Source organism: Megalops cyprinoides, chromosome 4 (genome assembly GCF_013368585.1).
Source record: "Megalops cyprinoides isolate fMegCyp1 chromosome 4, fMegCyp1.pri, whole genome shotgun sequence".
NCBI lineage: Eukaryota > Metazoa > Chordata > Actinopteri > Elopiformes > Megalopidae > Megalops > Megalops cyprinoides.
The window spans coordinates 39,217,908-39,236,541 of NC_050586.1; the positions used below are offsets into that span (position 1 = coordinate 39,217,908).

The following is an 18,634-nucleotide window of genomic DNA, read 5'->3' on the forward strand; positions in this document are numbered from 1 at the left end:
CATGCATGTTAGTCCAAGAATGGTTGTTCCTCCCCTCTCCCACTCCAGTCCTGTGGCGGTCACTAGGTAACGCCCTGTTCTGAGAAATACCCATTTAGCCGACTGAAGCTGCAGCAAAAACTCCTCAATATTGTCTTGCCATGGCACCTTTCCACAATCAATTGGTGTCTTCTCAAGCAGAATTTGTGGAATATAAACTCAGCTTTGAGACAGGGCCACAACACATTTGCTAGCCACGCTCTCTCCTCTGAGTCAGTTCCAACAAGACCTGAAAATGAAACCCTAGCCTGTCAAAGGCATCTGTACCTCTCAGCAGCAGTTACGTAGAAATTACTCTGCCCAGTCTAGGCATTTAGTTCATGCATTGTCTTAACAAGGCACTTGGACTAGGTATGTGTCAGTTATGGTGAGAGGTTCAGGGGATGGACAATACCCATCAAGCTAACAATGCCTGTCCAGGTATTATTTTAAAATTCAAGTGCTTTCCCTCTGGTCAGTGGTATAGATATATTGTCTCAAACGTCACCTACTACTGGAACACCTTTTTCCCTATAGCAATAACAACCTTGAGCAACTCTGATGGACTCTCACTAGCACTTTACAGTGCAATGCACTTTCCATGGACTGAACTGGTCATTTTGTATTTATGTCCCATTATCTTTTGTACACTGTATTGCTATTTGTCTGTCCACTCTTTAATATATATAAGCTGCTGTACCAAGACAAATTACACCAGCCCATTGGTTGTGTGGCGATAAAAGCACTTTGACTTTGAACTAAGAGGAGACATTTAGGATGGAGAGGCGACACTGTTGTGTAGGCCTATCACCACGCTGAACATTTCCCTCTGCCACCTGTCATGCTCCGTGTTACCAGCCTGCCTTTGATCTGTGGGGTTTTTCATCCCGTGCTGTGCCTTTGCTAGAGGTTGATAGAGGAACCTTTGCTCTCAAGTCAAGCTCATTACTGTTGCATTTGCCGGAGGTTGCCTTACAATGGCTTTGTACACAGCCATCCTGCTTTACCTTTTAATGTAAGCTTTGAACTAGATCTAATATAGGAGAAAATAATAGTGTAGTTTGAGGGAATTAAAATTGTTATAAGTTTATTCATTGTAATAGAATATTGTACTTGAAACAATGGACTTGTTTATGTGTTGTTGTTGTCTTTGTTGATTCTTCAAAATTGACATTATAATGAGTATGGTATTATCTAAACATATTATCCAAGCAGCTGGGCCTTATGTATTATTCATTTACTTTGTGCAATCTGTCAGGCAAAGTCTACATGCATATAAAAAGGCATAAAGCAAGTTCTAATTTTGTCCCGTTCAAAATTATTGTGGGGAAATGTAGGTTAGGTCCTCTGAGATCTCTCTGAAACATGCAATAATCAGACTTCATTCATTATGAATATTCTAAAATTTCAGCTTTGATTGATTGTAATATATCAAGTGAGTATCCTTATCTGTTCGTATTCCATTACTTTGAAGTGATGAAGTTCCATATATTACCAGTCAAATTACTTTTGTTTGCTAAATGTGTTAAATATTCTGATCACTTCAATCACTTATCCTCCAATAAATGATCAAAGAGAAAACTACTGCTCCCAGCTCACACCCCCTCCCACACCCTGATGTTTTCTGTCTGCATCCTCTCCTTTAATCAAACAATCACTTCTAGATTTTTTTTTTTTTTTTTTTTTTTTTGGAGAGGGAGGGGTAAAATGCCTAAAGGAAATTCGCAATCGGTGCAGTTTAATGCAGTGCTGCCCTCTAGTGGTTACCCTGTAAAACAATCCCTGAGCATTTCTTGAGTAAATCATTGGTGGAGACACATCTCATGACTGAAGGTCAGAGTGCAAAACCTCCATTTTGGTCAGAAAAGAACCCTGTAGCTATGGAGGTGTGGGATAAGATCAAAGGCTTCTCAGCAATCCATAAAACTCATGTCCCTGACTCCATTCAATTTAGCCCAAGAATCAGCGTGCAAAGAGAGCAATCCTGTTTCACAGAAAAACAATGGAAATTTGTTTTGTACCACACCTTGGCCTTACATTTAGAAGCAGACCCTCAGACTTGGTGGGAACTCTTGTTGTTATCCACTGTTAAGTGTGGGCAGTCCAGAGATGATCCATAATGGTGCATTTGTTGCTCTTACTCCTGTTAAATCATGAGCATAACATTCTCATCACCAGTAATTGCAAACAGTTCAAATTACACGGGTACATGACCTCCTAAGTGTGTCAAGAAACTGTGAACTGACTGGGCATTTCGTTACATGTGATGGTCTGTCATAGTTCTGGATTGAGACAGACCAGGGTAGTAGATTACTGTATGTGGTAAGACATTGTTGTTGCATGCGACTCAAAGAGTGAAAAGTGAATGTTTGATCTCACAGTACTGTTGTGAATGAAAACACTTACGTGGGTCCTACACCTAATTATTTGCTAAGTAATGTTTGGCATATTTTGATGGACACGCTAGGAATTTTGCAACAACACTGAGAGTCCCCTTTCTGCCTGTGTCATGGGATATTCAATAGCCACAGAGAGTCAGTGAAATCTGTGAAAGTAACACAACATTGATTTTGAAGTAGACATTTTGAACATTTAAGTAAAACATTGTAAAATCTAAAATATAAAAAATCCACCATACGTTCAGATGACTGCATTAGGATTTCTCTTGATGCTGTGAGAAACTGCATCTTTCCCAGGGCAGATGTCATCAGTTTGAATTTCTGATGGAAAAAAAATAATACTGTATAATACTGAACAGACGGCTTCAACCCTCACCCATCCCTGCATGCTATTCATTCCACTAGAGGGTACCATTGAGTTTAGCAAAGTTCAAGGTAGATATGCGTGCAATGAATTTCAATGTGTTCAAAAGGATTTTATTTTTAATGTCATGTTGAGCTACATTTTTTTTCTAACCTTCACTGTCAACAAATATGTAATGACTATGTAATGATGCATGTCTTATCAAGAAGGAAAGATTCATGGACATGGTCTTCCTCATGTAACATCAAGGCAATTAAGAGCATGTCAACTACCTTTTACTGTACCATGTTAGTACAAACAACAAACCAATATTTTCACAAGGTATTCAAGATTTAAGGTCGTATTGCAGGGCACTGCGTTCTTTGGCAGAAGCTGAGCTGCTGAGATTAGCAAGATCTCAGGTCCCCTTTCCTTATTAGCGGAAAAGCCGTCACATGGTCCAGTCGGAATTATGGTATACAATAAGTGCTCAACAGGAAGCCAAGTGAGAGATGTGGAATCTAACCAAAGATACAGAAGTGGTATAATCACATAAATTATGTGAAATATATATGCTTAATTTGTTCTTATAATTTTATTTTCCTTCTTTGTAGATGAAATGCAGTGCATCTTGGTTGCACTACTTTAAGTAAAAACAGCAATATGTAAAAACTCATCCTAATATTATGTGCTATAGAGGAAGATAAAGACTATTATCTTTTTCACATTAGCTAATTATATAAATAAGAGACTAGAACTCACTGAATGAATATATTAATCTTTAAAAAAAACAGCAACAATGAAGCCAGGGAGAGGAATAAAATACCTGTATATTGGAGATTGAATTCTAAGTGTGGCACACACACACTTCTCAGTATTATGCCCCCTACCCACACTAGAACTCATTAAAACAGACTTTCAAGCTCTTAGGACAGACTCAGACCTTTGAAATTGTCTTCCTCATAAGTAATTCTGATACCAAAAACGCCTACACTCTTGTTAGGTCCAATTTCTTCCAAGCTTGTAAAATAGTTTCTCCATGTTCTCTGCCAGCCCTTCCTAAATGCCATTAACACATTTTTGTATGAAAAGGGCATGTTCCTGAATCACTAAATCTAAAGTCAAGTAAGCCTCCAATGAAGAAACAGTGCCTTAAAGACATTAATGATTGTATGGCATCATACATTGTTAGTCTTTAACTCAGATAAAACTAAGATAAAGGTCTTTGCAACAAGATGCCTGAAGGCAGCTTAAATTTTATATGGCTATTCTGTGACTCCTAATGTGGTGACAACTCTTGTTGTAATAATTGACTGTTTTATTTGAAATAGAGAAGCCTTTTCTCATCTTAGAAATGTCTGAAAACCAAGAGACCACTTACCTCCATCAGACGTAGAAAAATAACTTGTTTCATTTATCTTGCTGCAATAAATGAATGTCAGACAACCCAAACTATACCCTAACCAACCTGTAACTCTTGCAAATTTCTGTAGCGGGACTCCTCAATAAAACATTTTTAACCATGTTAAATCAGTTCTTCTGGTGCCTCACTGGTTGCCTGTAAAACAGCAATTCAGCTTCAAAGCGTTACTTCAAACTTATGAGGTGTTAAAAGGGCTTGCCCCTTTAACCCAAAAGAGCTCATAATCCCCAATAAACGTCTATAACTCATTGGTTCATAAGGATCTCAGCAAGCTTTCTCGCAACGCTGGAAACTGCAAAAGGCCAAATAAAGGTGGGGGGCCCTAGCCTTCAGAGCCCTTAAGCAGTACAATGACGTGACAGATTTTATATGGGAAAGAGAATCTAGAATGAAATCTTACCTTAGTAGCCTCTGTGTTGCAGGAATTAGTTATGAGCATGTGTAACCTTGTGACTTGTGAGTGTTGCATGGTAGCATGGACAGTTTGGGACCAGTGGTTGTCAAGTGCTGCAGGATCATTTTTGATTGTTTTCAAGGCCACCCGGCATTGCTCAACAATCAAAAAGCAAATTATATGTTGCAGTAGTTTATGTGCTACTGAGGGCACTTTATGAATGGTAATTACTGTGGCCTGTTCTTTTTAAGTCCGTCATTTTGTGTAATTCCGCATTCCCTTCTTCCCTTCGTGTTCCGTGGCACCTTGGAGTCTCACACGCACCGAGCACCAGCGGTCTGCTTCCGCTCATGTATCCAGACATACCTAAATAAAACTGTGTTTCTGTTTCCATGGGGATAGTCAATGCCATCTGCAGCTTCTCCTGCTCCAGAGGGACAGGCAATTGTCAGTTAATCAGCTAACCTGATTTGCTGTAAGCAGCATTTAATGAATGTGGCCATTCATTATGACAGAATGTTTGCATGTTGATGCAAGATGGAGATGATCCTGTCTGTTTACTGACACTGAACACAGTAATCACCTGCAATGTTTGATATTTCAGTTCTTCCAGTTTCAATAAGAGCACACATCATTGTCAGTATAATGTGTCAGTATAATGTACATGAATAGTTTGACTAGATCCCTTTCCTTTTACATACAGTATGTTATACATACTGGACTTGTTGGTTTGGTCTGTTCTAAAGTGCAATTAGTGTAATTACATTACAAGACACGTCTGACCCCACTCATGTTAACACATAACAAATATTTGCTACTCCATTCTATAAATGTGTCTGTTGTGTCATTGTGAAAAGGCTGGAAACTAAGCTTCATTGTCAACCATAGTTGAATGATGTCCATAAACATAATTCCTGGATTTGCAGGCATTATTTGTCAGTCAGGATCCTCCACCCCCTGAGGTGTCATTTGTCATAATTTGAAGGGAATTGGTCCTTACTGTTGCCTCTGGCTTGCTCACTGGGGATATTTCAGGTTTTCCTTCCTGTAAATGTTTCCACAGGAGGTATTCAGGGAAATCCCTTTTGCAGTGTAAACACATTGTACCTTTTTTCCTTTGGAACTAAATGTGTAATTTAATTGTTTCACTTTCAGGCTTGTTTTGGAATTTTAACCTCACATCGTCATTGTTATTTATTTATTTATTTATTTTTTTGTTATTTGGTCCTAATAAGTTCCCCCAAAAATACCACAAAATGCCCCATATCCCATTGACTGTGGTCTTTTTTACAGGTGGCACGGTTGATTTAAAAAGCTTGTGAAGAATATAATCCTGGATGACTCACAGGGACCTCTACAGCAGAGAACACAATCACAGTTTTACAACTGATCTTCCCATTACTACACTTGCAATAGCAAAATTGTAATGCTAACAAACAGTTGGTCTAGAAATATTTTTGATACTCCAACTGAATAAATAGCTGAGGCAGTGGAACACAGACTTCACTTTCTAGTATGCCACAGGCTATTATGGTACACAGTCCAACACGTCTGCAGTTGATTTCAAACTAAATAGTCTCAGGCACCAGGCACCTGATACCTCTATCAGGTATCAGGTGCCTGCACTGATATGGTGTCAGACTACTAGGTACAACAGGATACATGTATGTGCTTAACCAGGTAGTACATCAGTCACTTCGAAGTTTCAACAGTTTATTAAGACCCTTTGTCATACAATAGACTGGGATGTGCAGTAATAATATGAGCTACATACAATGCATAACACATACCGCAGTTAGGATTGCAGTAAAATATACGTAGAAGATACGAATTTTTTTTTTTTTACAGTACTTTGTAGCATTAAACAAGCAACAAAAATTGCAAAAGTCCCTTATAGCCCCAACATAAGTGGTATTTAAATACTATCATCTTAATGTAGCACCAAAATCCTTTGAATCACTGTTAAGAGAAACTGCAGCTAGAGTTCTGATCCTAAGTCAGTCAGGAATGCGTATTGACACAGATATTATGTCACTGTCATAGAAGAAAAGTAACACTGTACTATGGTTGCCATTTGACACCAATAATGTCAGATCTGTCTAATTAATCTCTGTGCCAGTTCTCATTTTTGATTAAATTGTATAAACAGTGGGGATTTTTTTTTTTTTTTACATTTTTTTCAGTTACACACAACATAAAGTAAAGTTAGCTGTAATGGTATTTTTCCATTTCTACATATCTCTATTTCACTATATTTTCTACTTATTAGAAATAAAAGAAAATAGCATGTGTAAAGTGTGATTATAAAAGTAATAAATATGGTCAGTGAACCTCTTACTAGGAATTTAAGTCCCATTTTCTTTAAAGCTTTTTCACTATGATTTCAAAAAGGTTATTGATTCAGTATTTTATAATGACATGATACAAAGCAGTCCTTCTGTTGAGTCTTGTCTTGGCTTTGATAATACATGGCTTTCCCATCCTTTAGTCAAGGTACCTGAAGTTTCTTAATATCTGAAAAGAAAACAGAAATTTTATTATATATATTAATTACAATTATGATTATCCCTAGAAATATGCAAATGATTGTTTTGAAGGCACACGATGATAAACATCATTAGCATAGGTAGGTCTAAACACTCTACATCAACAAATTATTATTGTTGTCAAAATGAAAGAGAAACTGTGGCAGCAAGAGGCATGTTTAAAAGCCTTCAGCACACTGAAAGCAGCAACAAAATACCAGCGGTAAGAATGGGGTCAAAAGTTCAGTATAGTCAGTTGATGTTAGCGCTTAGATATATAAGTAACAACCTGTGGAAAAATGTGGTTTTGTATGAGAAAGAGTTTACAGTTTTGTGGTTTTTAAATTCCAGCAGCGATACAGTCGCACCAAGTGTGGGATACAAAGTTAACACCACAATTACATTCAAATTACACAGCTTATACTTTGCATGTTTACTTCAAGTCGAAGGCACAATTACAGCGTCCCTCATTTGAGGTGCGCAACCCTCTAGCTGTCCGCCCAGTTCCCTCACTACTGCTCCACACTGTTCCCACAGAATACATTACACATGCAAAACGTTCAAACATGAGTTCAAACATTGGTGCCCGATGAGCAAAAACACAACTATAAACGAGCAATTAAGTTGGTAAATACGTAGTAGAAGGGCTTGCTAAAAAGGCAAAGGACTTACGCTGAAAGTCGACACCCTGACGTGTAGGCATAGTGGCCAGTGTAGCGAATGTCGCAGCGCACAACATTATTGGTGAAGTCTGACTCCGGAACTTGGTAGTTGGGATTCACGCTGATCTGTAGCAATCATATACATTGTACATCACTGGATCCAAGATATCAAGTTTCAGTTACTATCAAAATGTATTCCTTGTGGACAACAGTATGCAAGGTGTAAGAAAGACAGCTATATAGCTGTAACAACCTGCAGACCATTCATTTTAGTCCATTGTCAAGATTACTAATTTGATACAGCAAGTATAAAAAATGCACCTCGGTTTTAAAATAAATTCATCTTTCATAATTAATTCAATATGAAAACACACTTCACTTCACGTCAGTATATGTGCTGCAGTGTCAAATGTCCTGCAATAAATGATGCCCCTGCATGACCTTCATTTGCATATGTCAGACGAGGGTTCATCACTATGATAAAAAAGTAAAATGCAGGTGACGTACCTTGAGGATGTAGTTTCCAGGTGCCACATCAGTAATATCAATCCACTGGCAGTCAATGTCTGCATTATAGGTGTCATAGCACCCTGGGCTCAATCCCTGCAATATATAAGACAGCAGACATCCACACAGCAATAGATGACAGTGCCATTCAAAATCACCCATCAACTTTACCGATAGACAAATCAGTGGCAAGTTAAACAGGATTGCAACATTTCACTGCAACTCTTGCTCCAGTTTTTGTTACACCACAGCACTCCACTTTTAACTCATAATTGCAATTTCTCCCTTCACATTATGACAGCGATTTATTCACTGCAGCGGATCTGTTGAAAGCGATGTGTTTTTCTGCCAGTGCCTATTTTCGGCACATGCAATTAACTGGAGTAGCCATAATGTGCAGTGGTGTCTGAAGAAAGCGATCATGGTAAGACTTTACTGTAATGGGTTGGTATTAGGGAGGAATGCAAGATAATGACACCGTTTGACAAGAGCGCACCTGAGTGTGTGAAGTGCAGGCGAAGCGCCGGTAATGCCCATAGTCGCAGGAGGTGTCCTCCAAGCAGAAGCTTGCCTTATGGCCCTCAGCAACTCGCCTCTGTGAGCTGGCCTCCAGCAGGTCATAGTGGCTGAACTCATCCATGCTGTGGTAGTGCCTGGGAAATGAATAACTGCAGCTGTGGATGGGAGCTAATGTATTTCCACTCCTCACACATGTATATACACCTACATGCATGTTAATGAGCAAAGCAGCAAGGAATGGTATTCCTCACACAAACTACTTCCATGGTAAAGTCTAAAATGAGCTTGGGGCTGGTGAGTGTTAAAAAGCAAAGGGTAAATCCGGTCCTCCCATTTTACAATTCATCCTTAACTTTGACTCATAAATTTGAATTTGAAAATCTGTTTTATGTCATCAGCTTGACTAATTATCATTATAAGCTCATTTTGAAGTATTGATTAGCTTAGTGGTTGCAAAAATTAACAGAAAGTGTTATGTAAATGACAGCAAATTAATTCTTCAAATCTGTTAGTCCAAGTGCAGTAAAAATGCAAATTGGAAAGTTTAAATTCCTCCCTGTGTGTAAATTCCTGATAATGTTCTGTAGTGTCCATGCATTTTGTAATATTCACTGTTAAAGAACTAAGAAGCAATTTCCTTTCTGGTCAAGACCTTTCCGCTGTTAATTTATTCATTGTTGTGTCAATATTTGTCCCTTTTTAATGCACAACTCTGCTGGATATATTTGTCTTTAAAAGCTTTATTTAAAATAAAGTACACTTTCTCTCATTTTTGACTGAGAAGCATATTGCAAACAAGCTTAATTAATCTTACATTTACATTACCATAATGAGTACTGTACATAGTAGTTTTAATGCAGCTTAAATCATACAATAACAATGTTTTGATGTCCATGAGTGAAAAGTGCTTGTCAACAAACACATTGGCTATATGGGGGATTATTTTCCTCGCAATTTTTTCATTTTCACCTAACGTTTATCCAAAGCGTGCCATCAAGAGGACACGTACATATGGAAGAGGGTGAATCTGGGACACCAGACCTCACTGTTGAGCCCTCTGGAGACACAGTGGGCTCAAGAAAGAAATATTAAGGAGGGAGGGTGCCCACTTGAGGACCCTGAGATTACCGCTCATGCCCCACTTGACACCAAGGCCCCACTCAAACACCAAGACAAGTCTCAGTGAAGTGCAATAAACTCTGAACACAAGGATTTTAATACCAAGGCCTATGTCACAGAACTGATCACATGCATCAATTTGCATCAGGTAGCTGCTAGCTAGTGTTTTGGTCAACACACATTAACAACTTTTGACTTTTCACTTTTGATATTATAGCAGCTGATATTGGTCATTGGTCAGGCAATACCAATAAAAGAGATACACTATAGTCATGGGAGAGTGGGTTCATGGACCCTCAAATGGGTGAGGCTACCATGTGTCCTCTAGGGCTTACTGATTTGAAACAAGCATGGTATTTTCCTATAGAAAGCAAAGCCTTTATATTCAAAAAGTCAGTGATTGACTGAACATGCTAGCGCCACCCATCAAGGAAATCATGAAGCGTTATTAGGGTCCAATCGCTAATCCATAGTTTAAACTTCACGGATCACACCTGAGATTAAGGTATAGCACGATGGGTATTGCTATACCTGCCACTTGAATGTGATGCATGGAGTCCTCCGTTTCCTGTTTTTCCACCAAAAAAATGTTGTTCGTTTTAAATCAAATGATGTCGTATGTTCTGACGAAAGTCTCTCAGACCAAAATGTTCGCCAGTAGCTCGCCGGCAATCAAAACACACTGGTGTATATGCAGGACGCAGTGTGTTGGAGGCGCACATTTTTATCAATTTGTTTTATAGTGAGATATTCCTTTTAAATGAACAGGGCGTGGAATTCTCGAAAGAACTCTCTTGTATTCCATGCATAGGTAAAAATTCCGATCAATCTGCGAGAAACCACGTAGCTGCGGTCCAGGTGGGGTATGTGAGACTCACTGGTGACAGCTGTGCCATTCCCACGCATAGCGTGGCCTGCTCGGTAGGAAGTCTGCCGTGCCCTGGTTCTTCACGCGCTGTGGAAACCTCAGCAGCATGCGCGTGTCGTAGTCTCTGATCTCAGATCTGTAGGCTGTGCTGTAGACACACGAAACACCGCGAACACGTCATGTCAAAACCATTCATTTCTAACTTTATTTCTTTTTTCCACTCAATTTCTTGTCCATAGGGCATATTTTGCATTAAAGTATACAGTTCTGTTGTTGTCGAGAGAAATCCCACTGTTGTAAATGAATCCAAATATATTACAATGTTCAAATGAGAGAATCCATGTTTTACTTGACTTTCAATTTGAATTAGTTTGTTCAGGTATAAATGTGCTTTGCAGTAATTCATATCGGCACTGCGAAACAACCAGCCGAACAGTAGCAATTCCAGTAAGCTCTGTGCTCATTAAACTGTCTGCAGAACCAACCCCACTGCAATTTCGGGATTTCCACTTTTCCATGGCTAAAATGCCCATATTCGCCATTCAGACGCCTCTTGGAACATTAACAAACCCAAGGGTGTTATATTTAAACTACAGACAGGTTATGACTGATGCACTAAAAAACACGTTTGCCTACAGCCTAAACAAGCCTTTATGATGCAATCACATAAAGTGAAATACCATCCCCAGATTCACTAAGGTTTCTGATGTCATAATGTGCAACACATGCCAGGAAAAGCTGACAATATGAAACTTTGTTACGTTTGTACCAAGCAGCCTGAAAGCGATTTCAATCTATATTAAATTCTCCATATGTTGTCTTAACTGTAAGATGCTGTATCATTACAAATAGCGTCACGACAAAATAAATGCCCCACTTTTTGAATTCCTCACATTTTAAACAATTCATAAATCTCTCCTCCTGTGGCTTCCCAAAGCTGAGAACAGAGCCTCCAGCTGTGTCACATTATTGCATGCACTGTAGTTTCAACAAACGTGGGCTGAAACTTTTAGGGGCCGTTTGTGCCCAGGGGTGGCTCCTCTAGAGAAATATTTGTCAATGTTGATAAATCTCTCCTTTGCATTATATATTATTACGTAACTCGGGAATTCCTGATGTCATAGACTAACTGTGACATCGTTTTAATGAGTATTTATATGCGAAAAATCCCGTGGATGCTTACGTTCAGACAGAGGAGGCGACAATATACGGAAAACCATCCGATACGCAGTTGAGCGTTGCAATGTTCTCCCCTCTGCGCTCGTATTACAAATTCTCAAGCTTCCAAATTCCTTTATACTGTGGTAGAGGTTCGCATAAAACCCAGAGTCAGTGTTCTTGTTTTCTGCGGTTCCTCCCTTGAAATGCACTTTATGCTACATGGAACCTTAGTGAAAAAGAGGATCTCTCTTTAACTGCGCTCCCAAGAGACGGTACCTCGCCAAGCAGTTTTCCTCGGCAGCACATCTTAGGTTATACATAGGTACCCTCTGGACATACGTTGAAGCTTGTACATAGTACGGATCTGGTACCAAATCGGGTAGACCTGTGGATCATTCACGTAGCAAGTTATTTGTTGTAGTGCGGCGCAAACATTTGGATAGGACTTATATAATTGTCATGCAATGTTCTAAATGTTGAAAAATGAATTGGTTAATTTCTACGTCACAAAAAAACTAAATATTACATTAAAAATGATAAATGTCTTACCATGTTGAAAGTATCTCGTTCCATACCCTGGTCTTTGCCTGCCCCGCTGTCTAGGTCTCTCGTATGTGTCATAATAATTATAATACGGATTGTTATCATCTACGGACTTGTATGGATTGTAAGGATCGTCGCCGACCATGGGATCCTCTGGTCTCAAGTTACTGAGTGGAGGAGAATTCGATGCAGAGTGGTTGTTAGCGGCATTAGAGGCTGTTTCTGTTCGTGCCTCAGGATCTCGACTGTCCCGTCGGTCCTGGGGTCTGTTAACTCCAGATCGCGGCGGCTGCCACCCGCCCGCATGCGTTCTTGCACCTGGTCGCCTTGAGGAAGCTCTTGAAGTTTGATGTTGTCTTTGCGCACCACTAGGATTTACAGCTGGTTCCTCCGCCGTTTCATTATTGTTACTAGTGATGACGATGGGTCTTGATTGAGCTGGATTTGTGCCCCTTTGCCTCGGTGGCTGGAATTCGGATCCGTGGCTCAGTAAACTAAATACCTGCCCATTGTGCTCCCATTGAATTCTCTGCCTTAAACCACCTGCTTGTTGAGGATTCCCTGGTCGTGTCGCATGGTGCTGCTGGGTGTAGACTGTGTGCAAAACGCAACTCAAGAAACACAGATGTGTACATAAATATAATACAGCGTCAACATGTGCCCTCATCCTTGTTTTTAAACAATCTGAATCCTGTGTGTGAAAACTTTTAGATAAATTGTAGATCTCGATGGTAAATCAAAAGCCAAAAATGAATGTCATTATTTTGAGGATGAGACTCTATAAAAGAAAAAACAAAAAACTTAACCAAGTTTCCTCAAGTAATTGCATTGAATAAAATTGAAAATCTTACATTAAAGTAGATACTGTTGTCCAGACAATCTCACATCTTTCTCTTGCTTGCTGGTGTGTGGAGTGCGCGCAGGAGGAGGGGTCGAATTTTAAAGTTTCTGGAACCGTTACAAAGTTACACAAGCTCTTTTTGGCAGATCGGTTCTCTAGTTCACGTAATGGACGAGAAACGTGAGGTTTGACACAGTCCTTGGACTTCATGATTCGTGTCATGTGGTACGTTTATAGGTTCGCTGCAATTGCTGTTCACTTGGTGCGTCCCCCCTTTCGTTACAGGTAGAATTATTATGGAGAAAATGCTTCATTTCTGCACTTTCATATATTTTATTATTCCTGTAGTGGAAAAACAGCAGTGCCTTCAACACTCAGTTGGACATGTGGGATCTGAAACGGTGGGCATTGTAAATAATTGGTCTTTATACTCGAACTTATGGTAGGGGGCACAGCTAGATGGACACACACATACAGAAGTACTGCAAGTGCATTAGGTAAAGTATAAGTATAGATATATATATGACAATTCAGTCCTTTTGCCAGATTATCACCAAGTGTTCAAAGTAATTCCTTTTGTTGCAGTCTTATTGGTAAGGTGCCTCACAAGTCGAACACTATACATAGCTAAACTAAACTATATGTTGTAATCAGTCGTTTTAGAAATTATTTTAACTGTTCAACTGTTTCGTGCTACTGTACTTCCACAGCAGTGCATTGCAGATGGCCTGCTTTTCACTTGCGTTCTTGCAGCTAAGAGTTCTCTCATCCCTGCTTTAATTATAATGTGCACCAAAATAACCAATTCAGAATCCATGGCACAAAAATAGGTTATTTTTCTTGGTGGATGCAAGCTAGCAAACCAATGTCAGGGGAAGATTTTGAAGTTATATATCCTATTCTTTTTGATAATATTTTACGCATTAGCTCTAGTTTTGAATTCTGCTTCCTCACTCATTGAATCTCAACATGTTTGCTAGTTTATTAACTAGATACATCTGGGGCCCGGTCTACTCCAACTTGATTGAATTTTCCCCGCATCCAATACTGACAAATTAAAGCCACTATTTACAAAGCTTCTGTGGCACAACAAACCCCCTGCTAAGTATCCAATGGTATCAATTACCCACACATTAAAAGCAGTCAGGATGAGGAAAGTGCAATCTTCTCTGCTTGACTCCAGACAGCAGATGATGGCTCATGCATATATCAATATGATCCCTTAATTCATTTGCAAATTCTGTGCAGAATCAAAGAAGGGGAGTTTATGCAATACAAGCCATAATGATATGGCTTGGGTTTTTCTCTTGTGCTTTTCAAAAAAGGTACAAAAGTGTTGGAGAACTTTTCATAGAAAAAGTTCAAGTTAAAAAAGCAGATGCGTAAAAACTGTAAGTGTAAAAAGATAAACATTTAGCTGTTGTCTTAATACTGAACAGTGACGATCATATAAATGGTCTACTGCATGAAAGATCAAACTGGTCAAAATCATACATATATCACTAAATATATAGCTGAATGTATGTAGAGATGTATAAATGCAGATTAATCATGTAGACACATGTATTTCTTTTTTTCTAACAACACATTTATTTATTTGTCTTTGTTGTACTTAAAAATAAGTTTAATATAACCTTATAGGGATTTCTGATTGAGACACATCTTTGCAAGCTCAACTGTCCAGTTGTGTTCAATACACTTTGTGTGTAAACATCTTCTTTCAAAGTCAAATACCTCCAACAGCATTCTTACACATTTTGATATTTGAAAAATCATTTGCACAATATGAATGCAAATATCAATTGCAGGCTTATTCTGTGTTCATATGAAAAAAAATGATGGTGAATATGAGGTAAAATCAGCCAGGACAAGTCTATAATGTCAAATATTCACTACAAAGGCAAGTTTCAGTATTGCTGTTTTTGCTCAGGAACAATGGAACAGCTATATTCTTCAGTATTAGACATTCTCCTTGTTGACAGCCTGCCCTCCCTTACCAAACAGCTTTTGCTCTGCACAGGTTATAACAAGACACACTGCCAGAGTGAGTTCTGTAAAATAAATTTGAATTCATATCTAATGTCAACAGCCTGGGAGCTCACAGGGTTCTGCAGCGCAGGGATTCTCAGACAGCACAATATTTCAAAATTCTTCTCTCTTTTCATATGTTTCCAGTTACATCTACATTAACAGGATGTTCATGCTTAGATATGGTATGCTTGGTATCTTGGATACTGCTGAAGTTACACTCACTCTGGACCAGTCTGTGAGAAAGTAAAGCTTGCAAAACCACAGATCAATTCAACATGATATGTTCTCCCAGCCTCACTTATTTACAGTGTTTTGAAACCCTAACTTAAATTTTGGCCTGAAAATTAGATAAAGCATTCAAATATTATGCCCACTGGCCACAACATCAACAAGCTGTTTACTCCAGAACACATTTAATACCATACAGCTCAATGAAAAAGTTAGCCTTTCTTCTTTTCTTCTTTGAGGTGCGTCTCCTTAGATCATTCCAAATTTCTTTACATGGGCACTCTTTATTATATTGCTTTATTGAATTGATTTTATTAGAAGGCACTTGCCAGCTGTTTCTCTGGCCGGTATATATATTTCTCTGTTGTGGTGGGGAAATATGTTTGCTTGCTTCCAGTGAATGTTTCCCACTCAGTTGTTCGGAATGTGTTCTTCCTCTGCCATGTGTTTGCTTATTCACTAACCATTTGTTGCCATTTCATAGATTTAGACACACAATTAGTCATGGGAGGTGCTTAATTGAAATGTGCCGAGAGGCATTGTTTGCACCTAGAGGCATTTACGTGATCATGTGCAATAATTAGTATGGGCAAGCTCAGGCAGTACACAGCCATTCATGCTCACTTTAGTAAATGAGCCCCTAAATGTGTTGTACCTTGGATGAATTATCAAAGTCAATTCAGAGAATGTGTGCTGAAAGCAAACAAACTACCAAACTACATTCCATTCACGCAGCTCAGAAAAGCAGCCGTGATCGTTCTCATCGCTTGATGGAAAACTAAGAATTTTTACAACATTTTTGGCTGGGCCCAAGCATAATTTAGTTGGTTCATGACCTACCCAGTGCTGCCTACACCTTTACGTATTAATTTAAATAATGACCAGTAATATCCACCCCACCACAGACTGCAGGCCTAATAAACAAGAACATTGTTTCAGAATTAACATTATTTGAATGTAGAAGCACTTCTTGCTGCCTTTCTTTCTTTCTTGACAAAATTCCAGGACCTGCCACAATTTTTCTGCACCTCTGTTGCTATTTGTGAGAATAAATGTACTCAGCCTTTCCAGGATCACCTCAGTCAACCCTGCTCCGAACTTCATTTTAGACTAAAAGCTGAAAATTATCCAAGGTCAGTGGATGGGGGCACAATCACTCAAGTTGCTGGCTTGATTACAGTTTGCACTCTAACATAGTGTTTCATTGTAGAAAATAGTTATTAAGTTCTTCCATTATAAAATGGAATGTGAGGCTGTCATTATATGAAGAAACTAGGTAAATGCTGAATAGCAGATGCTTTGCTAAGGTGTAGGTATTTCATTGTAATGCGTAGCTATAGTGTTACCTTGCTTGCTACCTGAAACTGTAGACAAAATAGTATTTATTGTTAACTCCATGGATGTGGAGGTAGTGTACATTCAGTTCACATTTTATGGAAACTGGGCGCTTGATGAGGTGATTAGAGCGCTACAATCCAAACTATAGCATTGTAACTCTGAATCATAAATGGGAGCATGTTGCACTCTTGTATAATGTTGAGATGGCAATAAGAAGCCAGTTGTATCAGTGGGTAGCTCAGGCCACTTTGGATGAGGGCTTCATGCAAATAAATAATGTCTGTTGAGTAGTTTATGCAGTAGTATCAAACAATTGTATCAGAGATAGGCATATATTAGGCTTACCCTACATTTTCCTACCTAGCTTGGCAGTGACATACAAATGCACAAGCGATGAAACATTAAGAGGTTGGTTGTGGCCCTCTTCATGGAAGAGGCTTAAAATACAGAGCTCTAGGAAGGAGTCTATACTCTATAAATATAATTTATTCTGAAATCCAGGCAAAAAGTTCTGTGCAAGCATTCATTATGTGCTTTATAGGGAGCACTCTCACGGCTGTGCTATTCTCTCTCACTAATCCCAACACCCCTGCATTTATAGGCTGCCACAATTATACATGAGCTATCCCAATTACTTCTACCTTCATGCTCAATCATCCCACTGAAAGGCATTCAAATGATTATTACTGTTAAGAAATTGACAATGAGCCAAGGAGTATACACACATACAACGCTAGCCCTCCCAACAACAGTAAAGCTTAAATTAAACATCAAAACAAAACAATTTTCACCAAAGTTCTTACACTTCTTTCACTGGAAGGAGGGGCACCTTCACATGTAATTAATGAACAAACATGGTGCATGGCACCTCAGTTTAATTATGGCTTAAGTATGTGTTAATGAAATTAAATTCCCTAATTCCCTCATTCATTCCCTGATCTAACTATCCATGACACTTACTGTTGTTAGGTTAGGCTCAGTTAACAACAATTAGCTCATGGCCAAATATCTGAGTGCAAGCAGACATTAGCAACTTTGCATGAGTACATAAGGTGCAATTCAAACTGCATTGTGATTACACTGTTCTTTGGTATCTAAGTCAACTGAATTAAGCAGTCAACAAGAAGCTTTCCACAAAAAGCTGTCCAAGTATCTGTACAGTGCCACTGTGGTGAGAGAGGCCCTTGCCGTGTCCCCCACGATATTGTGCTTTCAGAACTTTCAGTACCAGCTCACCTCTGTTGTCAATACCAGAAAGCATAAAGTGCATGCATCTGCCCCGGTAGACAGGGGAAGACGCAAGCTAGAGTCTGAATACACTCAAAGAAAGTAAAAGTCACCCTGAAGCTAAATTCTTTTGTTATTTCTGTAGCATGAGTCATGGTGTGACCCAGGTCAACAAAAACATTTGACTGTGGAGAGGGAAGTAATACCACAGATATTCAACTCATGTGCTTTTGTACTGAAAATTCCACCATTCTGCCATTGCTGAAGTTGAAAGTGTTCAGATTTGCTGTCTTGTTGTGAATATTAATGGAGGGGCATGGCCAGGTATCAGTAGCTGGCATTCCAGTTCAGACAGCACTGGAAGTAATACCACAGATATTCAACTCATGTGCTTTTGTACTGAAAATTCCACCATTCTGCCATTGCTGAAGTTGAAAGTGTTCAGATTTGCTGTCTTGTTGTGAATATTAATGGAGGGGCATGGCCAG

General features: G+C 39.0%; 1 protein-coding gene across 2 annotated transcripts; it reads right to left on the reverse strand.

Moving 5' to 3' along the window:
• Positions 1–6,868: 6,868 nt before the first annotated feature.
• LOC118776362 (protein-lysine 6-oxidase) lies at positions 6,869–13,369 on the reverse strand. 2 transcript variants are annotated; one of them, XM_036526677.1, is made up of 7 exons: positions 12,488–13,369; positions 12,215–12,323; positions 10,788–10,925; positions 8,768–8,924; positions 8,272–8,367; positions 7,775–7,890; positions 6,869–7,091 (listed from the first exon to the last, which is right to left on the reverse strand). In XM_036526677.1, the coding sequence occupies exons 1-7, from the start codon at positions 13,146–13,148 to the stop codon at positions 7,085–7,087; spliced, it is 1,284 nt and encodes a 427-aa protein (XP_036382570.1). In that variant the 5' UTR covers positions 13,149–13,369; the 3' UTR covers positions 6,869–7,084. The 2 variants fall into 2 exon arrangements, with proteins under 2 accessions (XP_036382570.1, XP_036382571.1); XM_036526678.1 differs by lacking the exons at positions 12,215–12,323; positions 12,488–13,369 and adding an exon at positions 11,961–12,029.
• Positions 13,370–18,634: the final 5,265 nt, after the last annotated feature.